Source organism: Triturus cristatus, chromosome 10 (genome assembly GCF_964204655.1).
Source record: "Triturus cristatus chromosome 10, aTriCri1.1, whole genome shotgun sequence".
NCBI lineage: Eukaryota > Metazoa > Chordata > Amphibia > Caudata > Salamandridae > Triturus > Triturus cristatus.
Window position 1 is genome coordinate 803,126,917 of NC_140593.1, and position 15,066 is coordinate 803,141,982.

The window sequence follows — 15,066 nt, forward strand, 5'->3', positions numbered from 1 at the left end:
CACCCTGCGCCTGACGGGCTGGAGCTGTGGGGTGGGCCCCGGTGCGGCGGGTCTCCTGCCCCGCTCTGAGGACCGCGCTGTGGGAGGCTGCTGACCCCCTTCTTCTATTGCCTAGCCGGCGGCAAAGAGAACCCACGGGAAGAGAAGCGACTGTCGGCCTTCCCTGTTGCGGCGCAGACCTGAGGGGAATTGACTCCTTGCCACGACCCCCCCCCCTGGCCATTACACCGTACAGCGGTAAAACATGGCGTTGATTGCCTGCTCGCGGCTGGGGGGTGATGCTCCGGTCTCGCCCGCTGCCCATTTCGCCCTCCCTCTTCCGGACACCAGCTCCACAGTGCCGTCCCGGATTGCTGCCGATGTGGGGGCCCAGCTTCCGCTGACATGCGGCTCCGTTCTGGCTGTCCTGCGGGACTTTCGACTACAAATGTGTGCTGGCCTGCAGGCGCTGAGTGAGCGGTTTGACTCCATACTGTCGGCTGCGGGTCGTGAGCGCTCTGTTTGTCATCAACAAGGCGTGGGTCTACCAGTGCTTTTGTCCTCTTGCGGGGACGCAACGGCGGTGTATGATTGTGCTACACTGGTGCCTGCATCCGGCGTTCCCGGCACCCAGGATCAACCGCTCTCCAGCTCAACTGCGGATACTTTGTTCCCCTGGTCATGGCTGCCTGCTTCATTGTTGCCTGCCTCACCGCGTCCGCAAGAGTATCCTGCTGAGCGATACCTAACAGCCTTGAGGAATCGTCCGCGGTGGCCTACTGCTTCTTTTCTGTGGAACTCCTGTACTCTACTTGCCAGGTCTGGATTTTATGTGGTGCAAAGAGGGACCTCAATAGATGGTCGGCGGCCATTTCGTGATCCTACTTCACCATCTTCTCACAAGCGGCCATCTTGTCTTTGTCTGCTCGGGATGCGGGGCCTTCATGTAGGGGCTGGTTTAATCCCAAGCCCGCGATCGGGCCAGGGCTAGAATGACTTATATCGCCATGGTTCATGGACGGGCTGGACTGGGACTGGAACTGTATGTATGTATGTGTTGTGCGCACTCGTCGCGATTTGTCTTCCTTCGCTTAAATTGTTGTGACACGTTATTTTCGCACGCAGTTTTTGGCGTAGTGGGTTCTCAGTGTGTGGAGGCCATAGCTGGCTGATGGTTTGGGGCGCTCTGGTGTTCCGTGGGCTCCTCCCCACCTTCTTTTCTGTTTTCTTATTTTCTTTACTCTATTCCTACTTTCTCTCTTGTCTATATTTCGGGTTCATTGGGCGACAGGCACTATGCTGGGGGGGGGGCAGGCCGTAGCCTCCGCATTGGTGTAGGGTGGGGGGGTAATACTCTGTTCTTAATTAGTTCTATGGGCCTTTTTCTTTTATGTCTCTGCGCTATACTTGCTTCGATTCGGGGTCCGGGTGTGGGGTGGATTGAGTGGGGGCGGCTCTGGAGGGGTGCGTAATTGCTCATGTGACTATCCTGTTATATCACTGCACCGCCTCACTGCTTGAGATTTTACTTCCATTGTTGCTTTAATGATGCTGCTGCTCTCCCGTGTGGTGAAGCTATCTGGCGGACTAGAATCTCTTTTGTTCTTATCCTTCACTGACTTTTTTCCCTGATAAAATTACCTTAAAAACTTAAAATTAACCTTCACTTCTCCTTCCCCTGGTGTCAAGGATCTCTCCAGTATATAACTCGTTGTTAATCTTGACCGTTGAAGCACAGGGGATGTAATGTTGGTATCAGTGCTTAACCGTATCGTGGCCGGCCTGACGGTTGTAGGCCCGTATTTGTTCTATTAAGATGCACGAATAAAGGTTTTTAAAAAAAAAAAAGAAAAAAAAAAAAATAACTAAGGATCGCCTGACTGGTTTTCTCTGCCCCCACATGACCTGCAAGGAGATGGGAATGTGCAAAAAAAAGAATTTGCTCCCTAAAACTGGTGGGGACTAGCAACTGGGGTTCCGCCCCTTCTTTTGCAAGATGATAAAGGAGTCTGTTTTGTTCCACGAAACAAGGGTAAGTGGGTCTGGGGTTGTCTTTTGTTTCGTGCGCTGCCTGCCAGGCATTTCTGAGAGAGGCGTTGTTTAGCTGGGCCGTCCTGAAGTTGTTATCGATAGCCCAGGGTTCGGAGGACAGTAGGGAAGTATGAGGGCCAGTTTCTGCCACCCTCACCCGTAAAGCATTAGACATAAGAAGGGCAAAGCAAGGGTTATCAACGCCCAGAATCAGAGCCTCAGGAAGGTTAGGGAGAACACCTACGATGACCATGATGCTTCTGCCTGACTTAGTGCGAATGGACAATTGAGCTGTCGGATACTCCCTTACGTCCCCATACACACAGCGGATGTTGACGGTTCTCTTGGGTATAAAAGGTGAGGGGGGACTATCCCTTCTCTGGCCAACGAGTGCTTGCACCCTGAATCTAAAAGGGCTGTTACTTCTTTCTGATTCACCAGAAGACTCACATAATAGATGTGCCCCGTCTTTTGGGCGAAGAGGACGGACTGGGGAGCATAACTGACGTCTAAAATTTCATCTTTCACCTGTTCCTTTCTTTTTCTGCAGAAACAAGCTATGTGACCCCACTTGCCACATTCGAAACACTGAGGGCCAGACGTAGCCAAGCTATCTGGCCTTCCAGTCCGGTTTCTGAAAGTATCCAGGGGTACTTTTGTCGTTCTTCTGTCGTATTTTGTCAGTGGGGCCCCCTTCTGGGTTTTCTCTTGCTCCTTCATTGAGGAGAGACTTTGTGCTCGGGAGTAGGATGTGGCCATTTCAATGGCATGCTCCAATGTCAGACCTGCATGTTGTCTTAACCACCTTTGGGTACCATAGGGCAAGGCCTCGAGGTACTGCTCCAGATAGATCTTACTCATTACTTCCTCCATGTTGGACTCCTAGGGTTTTCCCCAACGATCGGCAGCGTCCTTGATCTTATAGAACAGCGTTTTGGGGGTGTCACCAGCGAGGCCCCGCTCTTGTCTGAACTTAAGACGGTGAGTTTAATCGTCTATGCCTAGACGATCCAGTACATATTGCTTTACGGTGCCATAGGCTGACGTACCATCTTTGTTGATGACCTGGTACGCCTCTTGGGCTTCGGCTGTAAGTAGAGGGGCCAAATAGAAAGGCCAGCGATCTGCGGGCCATCCACTGGCCTGGGCAGCCCTCTCGAAGTTCAGGAAAAAGGAAATGGGGTCCTCCCCAGGTACGTACTTCTGTAATGGGATGATAGTACCTGGGGGAGCGGGGCTTCTTTCTTGTCCGATACCCGCGAGCAGCTGGCTCTGGCCTTCCGCCAGTTTGACCATCTGGTCGGCCTGTTGCTGTATGGCGGCCGTAAAGGCGGCTCTGTCCATCTCGGCTTGGCTGGAGCTTATCTCGACAGCCCACTCCAGCTTGGCCTGACCTTCTTTCAACTGGTATACCAAGTTCTCCATCTTGTGTCGATGGGGTTATCCCCGCATTCTCCACCACTTTGCCACGGGCCACTATCTGGAGCGTTTTTTTAAGCAACAAGAAGACCAAGAATATGGTGAAAGCAATTCTTTTATTGTTGTTGGATTCAAAGTTCTGCGCACTAGGGTCCTCCCCGGTTGGGGCCGCTTTGTGAAGTTCCTTCTTACTCTCAGGGGAACGAGGAAAGTATGGCTGTCCTGTCTCCTCCACCCGTCCGTGATTCAGGTACCGGAGTAGTCCAAAACCCAAAAGAGCAAAGAAAAAAAAAAAAAGAATGCGGTCAGTGGGGAAGCGACTTCCTTTCTCATACAAGGGAAACGGGGAGTGAGAGAAGAATCACCATCACGAACGCCGACACCGTGTGGGACCTATTGTGACCTCCCTCTCGTTTTTCCACCTCCCCCCCACCCCTACCCTGGAAACCCCTTGAACCTCGCCCGTACCTTGTCAAGCCACCCCCCTCCTGGAGGGTGGCAGGGCAGAAGACGGTCTTGTGGCCTCCTGGGCAGGACGTCTTCTTCTCGGGCCGCTCTTTCTCTTTCGGTACCTCTCCGTCCATCGGGATTCTCCAACCTCCATGCCTCCAACTCGCCTCTCAGCTGGGCTTGCTCTTCCGCATACGTGTGGGGGCTCTCCTCTCTTGTTCCAGCTGCTTCCTCACCCGATTGGATGGACGGAGAAAACGTCACAGGCCACGCCTCTGGGGAGTCCGCTGAAGGAGATTCCTTAAAGGGCTCCACTCCTGCCTGTATGTAAGGCAACAGCACACCGTTAACTGCGTCAGGAGGCCAGTCAACTCCCGCGTTGTCAGCGGATTCCTGACAGAAGGAAAAATAGGTACTCAAACTTTTGGACTGTACCTCAAAAGAAAGATTGAAGTGAGGAAATGAACTGCTAGCTGAAAGTTCAAAAGGGCAACAGTAGAAACACTGTGACTGAGCAGAGCTCAGGGAGACTCCCTAACACACAATGTGCAGTAAGAAATCTGAGGTAGGAGGAGCCTAGCGCGCAACCAAGATGGCCGCGTAGGTGCGAGGCTCCCGAGGACCTCCGCGACCTCCTGAATTAATCCTGGCGATATCCTGTCCTTGTTGAGGGGACTGTGTCGGTGAACCCGAGCTGAGGCGCCGCCCGTTCTTTGGGCTCGAATCGGACCCCGAACACCGGTGGGAGCATCGATTGAAGGTTGCGGCCTTCTCCTCGCCGGCCCCCCGGATTGGAGTAGTGGGGCGATCCGGGGACGAAGTGAATAACAACGGCGAGCGGGGCTGAGCGACTCGCATACCCCGCACTTTCACTTTCGCTTTTGCGCCCTCCTTGCCTCTGGCGGGGTCGGGCTGCGGAGCGGGGTGCGGTGGTGTTGCCTTGTCCAGGTGCCCGGCTGATCCGCCGGCGGTGGGTTGACCCGCTGCCCGGTGGTCGCCCCCGTCCCCCCCCCCTGACACCCGTGATTTGGTGTGGCGGCCCGTTTGGAGATCTTGGCACGACGGTGTAAGGGCCAGCATGTCCACCAAACAAGATGGCGACCGGGCGAAGATGAAGACAACCCGCCGTGGCACGGCGCACCAGGCCAATAGTATGGATCGCTATACGCTCCAGAAGGGTTCTCCGGAGACAGCGCGGTCATCCCTGGTGGGCCCGACGGAGGCACCTGCCCAACCGGTGGATCTGACCCTCCGGGACGTCATGGGCGCCATCGCAGAGATGAAGGCCTCGGTGGACCAGCGTTTTGATACCTTGGCGCAAAAAATTGACTCGGTCCTGGTGGATGTGGGCCTTGTGAGGGCAGACTTGTCAAAAACGAATGACCGAGTTGACTCCCTGGCCCACACCACAACGAGCCTCACGACGGACGTGGTGGCCCTCCAGAAGGAGGTGCGCCGGCTTGGCCAGGCGAGCGCCCTGATGGACCGGCGACTGGAGGATTCCGAGGGTCGGGCCCGGAGGAACAATGTTCGCATTATTGGTGTGCCGGAGGGCCGAGAGGCGGAGGCGGCGGATCTCTTTGTGGAAGAATTGATCCTGACCCATCTCCAGCCCCGGGGGCTGAGTAAGCTTTTTGCGGTGGAGCGTGCCCACCGGGTCCCTGGGGGCCGCCCTAAGACCGGTGCCCCGCCGCGGCCTATTATTGCCCGGATTTTTAATTTCCGGGACAGAGACGCCATCCTCTAGACCTCCAGGCAACAGGGACCGGTCAGGCTGGACAACATGGATGTACACTTCTACCCAGACTTTACTCCGGCGGTCCAGAAGCAGCGACAGAGCTTTCTCGGTATTAAACGTCGCCTAAGGGACCTAAACCTCAAGTACTCAATGCTCTTTCCGGCTAAGCTGAGGGTGGAGGTGGATGGCCGTACGCACTTCTTCGACCGGCCCGAGGCGGCTGGGGACTGGTTAGATACTTTGCCTGGAGATCGGGGTGGGGGGGGCTCGGCTGGCGGGGAGGGCCCGCCGGATCAGAATTGAGGGGTGACTGTATAGGCCTTGCTCGGGATATTGCTCCTTTACCATATATTGCTTTTGTATGTTCCCCTCCCATGGAGGTCGGGTGGGGTCTGCTGGGGGCTTCCCTCCTCCTCTGGGGGACTAGTTAGTACTTAGCTATGGGGCGACAGGCACACTGCGCTTTGGGGGGGCTGTCTGGGCTCATGCAGGGGTGCAGGGAGGGGGGAGTTCTGTTGGGACCGGGGGGTGGGGGGGGTGTGTTGTTTGTTAACACCGCAAGGCAAACCCGCAACTGTTTTGTCGTTTTTAAGATGCTCGGTGGGGGGCGACCGATTGTTTTGACGTATCATGGGGGGTAGGGATTTGATTGTGTTGTCATGGAATGTTAACGGCCTGGGGGATAGGATTAAACGTGGTGTGGTCCTGCAGTATTTAAAACGTATTTCACCAGATGTTGTCTTCCTGCAGGAGACACACCTTATAGGTAACACCTTTCATGCAATGAATCGGCGGGGATATCGTTTGGAGGCCCACTCCGGCTTCACTTCGGGCTCGCGGGGGGTGGGCATTATGGTCAAGAACTCGCTCCCATTGGAGATTGACGAGGTGCGCCATGATGAGAGGGGACGCTACACTGTTCTGGTGGGACGAATGGAGGGTAGAGTGTTTATCTTTATATCAGTGTACGTCCCGCCTGGGTTACAAGCCACTACATTTGCGGACCTGGGGCGCCTCCTTCTGGACCTTCCAGGTGGCCTGTTGGTGGTTGGAGGGGACTTTAACGCGGTTGCCTCTGGGTCTATGGACCGCCATCCCCCTAGGGACCTCCCCCGGGCACAGGCGTGGCTGCCCGGCCTTTTAGACACGCTGGGCCTGGTGGATTGCTGGCGCTTAAAGCATCCCGTATTGCAACAGTACACCTTCCACTCGGGGGCCCATGGTAGCCTCTCGCGGCTTGATTACCTCCTTGTCCCGGCGGCCCATGCAGGGAGGGTGGGGGAGGTGCGCCATTTGGCACGGGGTATCTCAGACCACTCCCCATTGTTGTTGCATTTCGATGTCTTCCCGAGGGGGGATGGCAGGGTAGCCCCGATCAATGCATGGTATTTGCGCGACCCCACCATTCGTGCTGACTTGATCAAATCCTTACAGCGCTATTTCGATGAGAATGTGGGGTCGGTCCCGTCTGCCATCTCCCTGTGGGAGGCTTTCAAGGTGGTTCTTAGAGGGGAGGCCCTCTCCTTTATTTCCAATGCCCGGCGGCGCGAGCGGGAGGAGGTGACCCGGGTTGAGGCCGAGATTGCAGAACTGGAGGGTGACCTGGGGAGCGGGGTAACAGACGCCAAGTTGCATGTTTTGCATTTAAAGCAGGCGGCCTATCGGGCCCTCGTTACGGAGGCGGTCAGGGGCCTCAGTAGAGAGCAGCAGGGGCGATTGTATGATGTGGGTGACAAGGCGGGCAAATTGATTGCGTGGTTGGACAAGAGGGAGAGAGCAAGCCGCGTGGTGCCTTTGATTGAGAGCGTGGATGGTGTGTGCGTCACTGAGCCGGAAGCCATTGTCTCCTGCTTCGCGGATTATTTCCGCGAAGTCTACTCCCCGGTTTCTCCCTGCTCGGAGGAAGACTCCCATGCCTTGCTTCGGGACATCGCACTGCCCTCCCTTACGGTGGAGGACAGGGATTCGCTGGACGCCCCTCCCACCTCGGACGAAATTGCCTCGGCTATTCGTTCGGTTGCTTCCGGCAAGGCCATGGGCCCCAATGGTATTCCCATTGAGCTATACAAGTTGCGCCCGGATGTGTTGGCGCCCCACCTGCGCGCGATGTTCCTTGCGGCCCACTCGCGGGGCTCCCTCCCGCCGGACCAGCGTCTGGCTACAATTGTGGTGATCCACAAGGAGGGGAAGCCCCGTGAGCGGGTCACATCCTATAGGCCGATTTCGCTTTTGAACGCGGAGCCCAAAATCCTCGCCAAGGTGTTGGCCAACCGGTTGGTTGGCGTAGTGAGCGATTTGGTCCACCAAGACCAATCGGGCTTTATACCGCACCGCAACACGGCGCTTAATCTGCGGCGCTTGCACGGGGTGCTCGCGCGTGTCCCATTTGTGCGGGAGCCGGCCATCTTGGCGTCCTTGGACGCCACCATGGCGTTTGATACGCTCGAATGGCCATATATTTGGGCGATGCTGGCGAAGTTTGGGTTCGGCCCGGGTTTCGTCAGCTGGGTCAAATTGTTATATTCGGGCCCGTTGGCGCAGGTGGTGGTGAATGGGCGAGTATCTGCCCCGTTCGCGCTGGGGCGGGGCACGCGACAGGGTTGTCCCCTGTCCCCTCTCCTGTTCGCCCTGGCCATGGAGCCCCTGGCGGAGTGGCTGCGGTGGCACCCTTCTATCCGTGGTCTCCGCTGGACCCCAGAGCATGAGGACCGCGTGTCTCTCTATGCTGACGATATCCTTTTGTATCTCGCCTCCCCGCGCAAGTCACTGATCGTCCTGGTTGATGTTCTGCGCTCCTTCGGTCGCAACTCAGGCCTGGTCATCAACTGGGCGAAATCCTGTGTCTATGTGCTCTCCGGGGAGGCCCCGGTCCTGCCACGGGACTGTCCGATTCAGATTGCCTCCCAGGGTTTCCGGTACCTGGGTATATATATCACTCTTGACCCGGAGGCCCGCTATGAGCGGAACTTGCTGCCCCCCCTCCAGCGTCTGAGGGAGGACGTGGTGCGCTGGCGGCGTCTGCCGCTCTCGCCGCTCGGCCGAGCGGCCTTATTTAAAATGATGTCCCTGCCGCGCTTCCTCTACGCCCTCCAGAATACCATGGACTTGGTCCCGGCACGCTACTTTCGCGAGGTGGAGGGCCTCCAGCGGCGCCTGTTCTGGGACGGGAGGCCGCGTATTGCTCTGGCTAAATTGACGCTCCCGTGGTACGACGGAGGGGTCGCCCTCCCGGACATCAAACGGTATTACTGGGCCTCCCAACTAGCTGCAATTAATCATGGCCTTTACGGGCCCGCCTTGAACCCGGCATTCGAGATGGACAGGACGCTTCTGCCCGGTGGCGATTATAATCGAGCGCTCTACTCTGGCGCGCCCGACTCCCGTTTGACGGGACCGACGCGTGTCATGGTGCGTGTCTGGCACGCGGCTAATGCAGCTATGGGGTGGAAGGACCGTTTGACCCGAGCGTCTCCGCTGTATGCATCTGAGAGGTTGGGCTCCCTGTGGACGTCGAAGGGCTTCGAGAAGTGGGACACGATCGGAATCAGCACGGTGGGAGATCTCTGGACGAGGGGGGGATTCAAAACTTTTGAGACGCTGCAGGCGGAGTTTCAGCTGCAGGGCAGTGAGTACTTTCGGTACCTGCAGGTCCGCCATGCGCTGGGCTCCGTCTTCCCGGATGTTGCATCCATTCCGGAGTCTTCCCCCCTGGAGGACAGAGTGCTAGATGGCCATGTCCCGGACAGCACGATCTCCCTCATATACAAAAAATTGATTAACGATAGATCGTGTCTGCTGACCAGTCTCCGCGAGGCTTGGGTTGCCGACGGGCTGGAGCTGGACGACGAGGATTGGATTTCCGCGGTGGCCTCTCCGAAAGAGGTGGCCATCCCGGCTCGCCTTCGTTTCGTCCAGCTCAAGATCCTTCACCGGGTCTATGTGACGGGGCCAAGGCTTTTACGTATGGGTTTTGCCGGTGATGGAATGTGTAAGCGTGGCTGTGGTGCGTTGGCGACTTTCATGCATATACTGTGGGAGTGCCCGAAGGTGGAGCGATTCTGGCGTGGTGTGCATGAGGTTCTACGAATGGTTACGCGTGTCACGCTGCTGCCTGAAGCGAGGAGATGCTTGCTGAATGTCTGGGAACCAAATGACTACTCAGTCCCGCAGGCGCGGTGGGTGACTCTGGGATACATGATAGCCAAGCGTGATATTGCCCAATTGTGGGGATCCCAGAGGCCCCCTGCGGTGTCGGCCTGGAAAGAGCATATGGATTGGTGTATGTTTCGTGAAAAGGTGGTGTATGTGGCGAGGGGTAAGCCTGGGGCGTGGATGAAACTCTGGGGCCCCTGGAACGCCTACCGCGGGGGTATTTGTGAGCCGCCGCTGCTACCGGCGGCCTCGCCGGCTCCGTCTCCCTAGATGGCGCCCCTCCCTTGGCCGCGGGCGCGCGGTCCCCCAGTCCCTGATCTACTCCCGTCCCCCTCTCCAGAATTTTGCTGCTGGTGTGGATCCCCCACTTATGGAGCACGTGTTGTCACTTGGATCGAGGGTTGCCTTGCGGTTGTGGTTTGTTTATGTTGTTTTGTATTAAGAAAATGGAACCGTACTGTGGGCATGGAGCTTGGAGACCTGCACCATTGATCACTCCTGTTTTCCTACTGTGCACCGCTGAGAAAATTTTTTGCTGTATGTATGTAATATGCTTTTGATGCTCTAGCGGCCGGCCGGGTGGTTGTAGGCCCATACCTGTAACTTCTATAAACTGCAATAAACGGTTTCAAAAAAAAAAAAAAAAAAAAAAAAAAAAAAAAAAAGAAATCTGAGGTATGGTAGCCCTGCAGGTTTGCGCTCTGATTGGCTGGAGTTTGGATGTTTTAAAACAAGGTAATAGGTTGCTAAATGCTAGTGAATTCCTATGGGCATTTGAATGTTGAGTTTTAATACTGCTATTTTACTGTTACTGTGGGACTCCCAACATGACGACGGTGAAGATTCAAGAATGTGAATCTATAAAAGATACAATACTGGAGAACACCATTTATTCTGTTTCTGGCCAGCCTTAAGAAAACTGTATGTCGAATAGTAAATGATGTGGATATATTGAGCAAATACAAGGGGGAAGTCAACCCATTGATGCAAGGTGTGGAGGATGTACTTCTGGAGATTTACATGGACGGCAGAAGAATTTGAAACACGTAGGTTGTGTGGCTCAATTTGATTTCCTCTTCTAAGAACAGTAGAAAGGATAAATCAAGTCCCCACCATCAAGAAAGGGCTTAACATTGATACAAATTAATCACAATTGTCGACAAGCATTGGCAATCGCTTTGATTTTCTTATACTGAGAAGATATTTTCAAACTTGAGCACTGAAAAGAAGAGGCAACACATGGGTAGGAGTTGCATATTTATTTCTGAAGCATAGAATCTTTCAACAGGAGTGTACATTTTGTACCTCTCCTGTACATGTCCTGTGACTGCTACATTCGTATGGAAGCATACACTGCTGCTACCCATGCTCTACCCAGGTCGGTGAAGCTTGGTGATTGTCTTTTGATAAAACCACTATATGAGTGGAGGTAGCCAGTGTGCAAGAGGAAGCACTGGTTGCAAGGGGGACACCATTTGTGCAGGAGAGCAGGGTACCAAGAAGGGATGCGCATAGTGCAAGTAGGGTCCACAAGATGTAAGGAGAAGCACAAGGCGAAAAAAAGGACAAGTGTAGCATGAAAAGAGGAGCAACAAATTGTGAAAGGAGGAGGAAGGCAGGGTATGGTGAGGAAATAGAGGGTGCAAATGTTGCACAGGTGCAGGCTGCAAAGTGGTGAGAGCAGGGTGCAACTTGGAAGCCCAGTATGCAGCAGTAGTGCCATGAAGGAAGGGGGTACAGGGTGCAGGCCTCCCCTGTACAGAGTGTGAGGTTATATACTATATGAAATAGTGTATGACAGTATAGTTTCTGGCGGATGCAGTGAAAGCTTGCGTTGCCAGGGTTAAAGCACCCTGAAAGTGAGTGTTGTGGGTCAATAAAAGTCTGTGTGCACATTGAGTGATCACGAAGTCTGAGCTGATGCACATTCACAAGTGTACAGAGTGTGAATGAGGGAACAGCTTGAATGAAACACAGATAAGGTGCTTGAATGGAATTAGGTGTAGAACACAAGTTTATGTAAAGAGTTGACATTGTCTAAATGCTTTGTGCAGTGTGTGGAGGCGATTCAAAACAGCAGAGGGTCATTGTGCAAGTATGATGGAATTCATGTATGTAGAATATGCATGCTGTGTCAAACGTCCGATATGTGTTGTACTGTAAAGTTTCAGTGCTGAATGGGATGAAGCAAATGTGTTGAAAATATGAGGGTAAAATGAAAGTGTGCATTGCAGTAGAGTGAACTGTGCATGATCCATGAGTGAATGAATACAGTACAGGCATATGGGTACATGCACCAAACAGATGCCTTGTGTGAAATAATAAAATAAAAAAATGTGAGGTAGAGATTAAAAAATGCAGTTTATGTTCATGCAACAGTGTAAATGCATTCAGTGAAATTTTCTCTGTGACCTTATGCAATGTTAGGATAATGGATTAATAATAAATTAATATGCCCTAAGTAAAAACCTTGTGATGATGTGTAGATAGACGGTAAGTCCTGGCCTGGACCCAGATCAAGAACCTAGAACACAATCATCCTTTCATCCAGTATGAAGACATACCCAGTCAAACATTACGCTCATCACCCACAAAGCTTCAGGCGCAACTTAAATCAAACTTTCAAACAACTGGCAAACTAGATATCCGTCACGTTTGTGACGGAGTAAACCATCCACCAAACTCGCAATCAAGCTCATCGTTTTTGTGAAATGGTCGAAGGACCAGAGTTTCTCCACCTAATACTACTGAGATGACCTTATTCGTTTCCTGTCCTTTCTGAAAAGCTCCGGGCATGAGATTATTGTTTTGTTTGACCTCTGGTTCAATAAGGCTGTCTACCACTCAAACTTAAAGCCAAAACAATGTGGGCCACTGTTAGCAGTGTAAGATGTCTTCCACCGTGTGTCTATCTGGTTTATATCACTGTGAGCTTCATGACTAAGGGAGTAGCTTCCTCACTCCAGGGCCTGCATTACTTGTGGTACTGTAAACTCAGGAAAGACACTAACTCAATCCAATTGCCCTTGTATCAAGTAATCTCACAAACCCCACTGGTAAACATAACAGAAACGTAAATGCCACTCACCTAGGAAGGGGACTTCCGCATGCCGAGCAAGCTCCTCCCCACCTCCACTGGAAAAAATGTTGGTGCATTCCTGAAAGAGTAAAAGTGATAATTAACCCCACATACTTGTCTCTTCGGCCACAGATGGAAGAAACCAGATGGACGAGTCCCAGCAATATTCGAGGCAGAAAGAGGGACACGAAAAGAAGCTAAAAACCTTCCTAGAACCGGTACTGATGTTGAAAAGAGGTCTAGGGCAACTGTGCCTGAAAATCCACTGTTACATGAACCCCACAGGCTCATTCTAATTCTCCTTATGGGCCCTCTCTTCCGCAAGCAGGCTGAGCTCTCGGAATTTCCCAAATCCATGCTTTCCACAAATGCCTTCAACCCTCACCATTTGTTCCTTACCCATGTTAATAGATGGATTCGCCCTGCTCTGGCACCATCTCCCTGTGCCATCTAGGAGAATGCCCCTAGAGAGCATAGTTTCCCTTTGTCACCTGTCCATGTGTGCAAACTACACTTAATTTCACTCCTGTATCTTAGTTTGGCAGTGTTTTTACACTTCAGAGAGTATTTTCAAACAAATGTGTGCTATTTTATGCCATTTTAACAAAGAAAAAGATAAAAGATGCAACCTTCGGTCTCCAACCTGCACAGCAACAGTGTTGTCATGCAACAGTGTCCTTAAGCAACACTGTCCTCAAGCAACACTGTTTTCTCTATGTACCTACTTCTCTTATCTGCACCCGCGTGGAGAAAGAAAATGGGGAATATTAGGAAGAAAATTCACCTTCACGATAGTAAGTGAAATTAACTGTCCACATAGGGTTGACAAAGGCCCAGACAGAAGCCAACTGTTCGCCTGCGCATAGGAGGAAGTATCTACTCAGATGGTAGCCTACAAGATCAGTGCAAAGGTAATAGATAGCTTGGCTTAAGCCTTACTGTATAAAATCTGTGTCACTGCAGATAGCATATGCAGACACAAGAGTGCTCTGCTACTATTGCAAATTGTTGAGTAATAAAAAATAATTGTTAAGTTTGATCCATAACACTTCACTGATTTAAATGCATACTGTTAGAGGTTAGTGATTGACATTTCATTGTTAGAAGGTGTGACTGGGCATTGTGCATCAAGTCACAGTGTTGTGTGGTTACACAGGCCTCAGACAGGGAATAGCACCATTTCACATGTTCACGTTTAAAGATGGCATCTTTCTTTAATGCTGACTCTTGACACATATTTGTATGCACGTTCATATGGGAATATATTCTCTGAAATGGATTTGCTTACATTTCTTAGGCATACTATCAGGGCCTTGTACATTCTGTACCAGGCTTAAGTTTACTGTGCAAAATGTTGAGGATTGTTGTCTTCTCTGCGGCAGCTCTGCAAGGGCAGAATCAATAATGAAGGACTGACTAGAGCTCTGAAATGGTAACGTAAATGACGTTTAATATATAACTGACCTTTGTTTAGACAGAGGAGCATTTGCAGTCGCTGTTGATGTTGCCCCATGCTGGAACTCCAGCCCAGCTGAATCCTTTTCAACTTCCTGAGAAGGACAATAGCCTACTCTGCACAAGAATGGGCTCCCAGATGAAACATACCTACAGGTAACTGGGGAATTAGGTCACCCTAGAATATTCTGGCAGATTTGCGCCCCCTAAGCCCACTAGATTAGGAAGAGCTAGGTAGAAATATAGATATGATCATATATGAATACATATAATCAATATGACAGCAGAATGGTTGAATTGTTTATCTTCTTTATCATTCTCATAATGCTGATTACTCTGTTCTGTTTCCTTCTATTAATCACTGCAGCACACGTATTCTACATAAGAATCTTATTGCTTCAATAAATATTTGAAATGCCACTCAAAGTATTTCTTGTATCTCCCTTTGGGCATGCATGAGTTATTAACGAAAGGGACTGATCTGTTTCCACGGTTTGGGGAGTCAGAGTTGTCATGTTCTGAGGTTGCACATACCATTTGAAACCTTGTAAGGTTAGAGATCCAGATGATGCACTGTGAGCTAGCCATGACTAAGGCCAACATATCTTGATGGTGTGCATGGACTTGGTCTCGCACAGTTTTGACATTTATGCTGTCCAAACGCACAGTCTTACTGACATAGTATGAACCGTATGGCAACAGAACAATGGAATTACCAGTGTAAATTTGGAAAGTAACACTCGCCCTATTAATTAGATCATAT

General features: G+C 52.0%; 1 protein-coding gene across 2 annotated transcripts in view; it reads right to left on the bottom strand.

Moving 5' to 3' along the window:
* NUBP2 (NUBP iron-sulfur cluster assembly factor 2, cytosolic) overlaps positions 1-15,066 on the bottom strand; it is a 215,016-nt gene that overhangs the window by 44,995 nt on the left and 154,955 nt on the right. For both annotated transcript variants that reach the window (XM_085628358.1, XM_085628357.1), the window contains one exon: positions 12,858-12,927. In XM_085628358.1, coding sequence (XP_085484484.1) covers positions 12,858-12,927 — 70 coding nt within the window. The remainder of the gene's footprint in view (positions 1-12,857; positions 12,928-15,066) is intronic.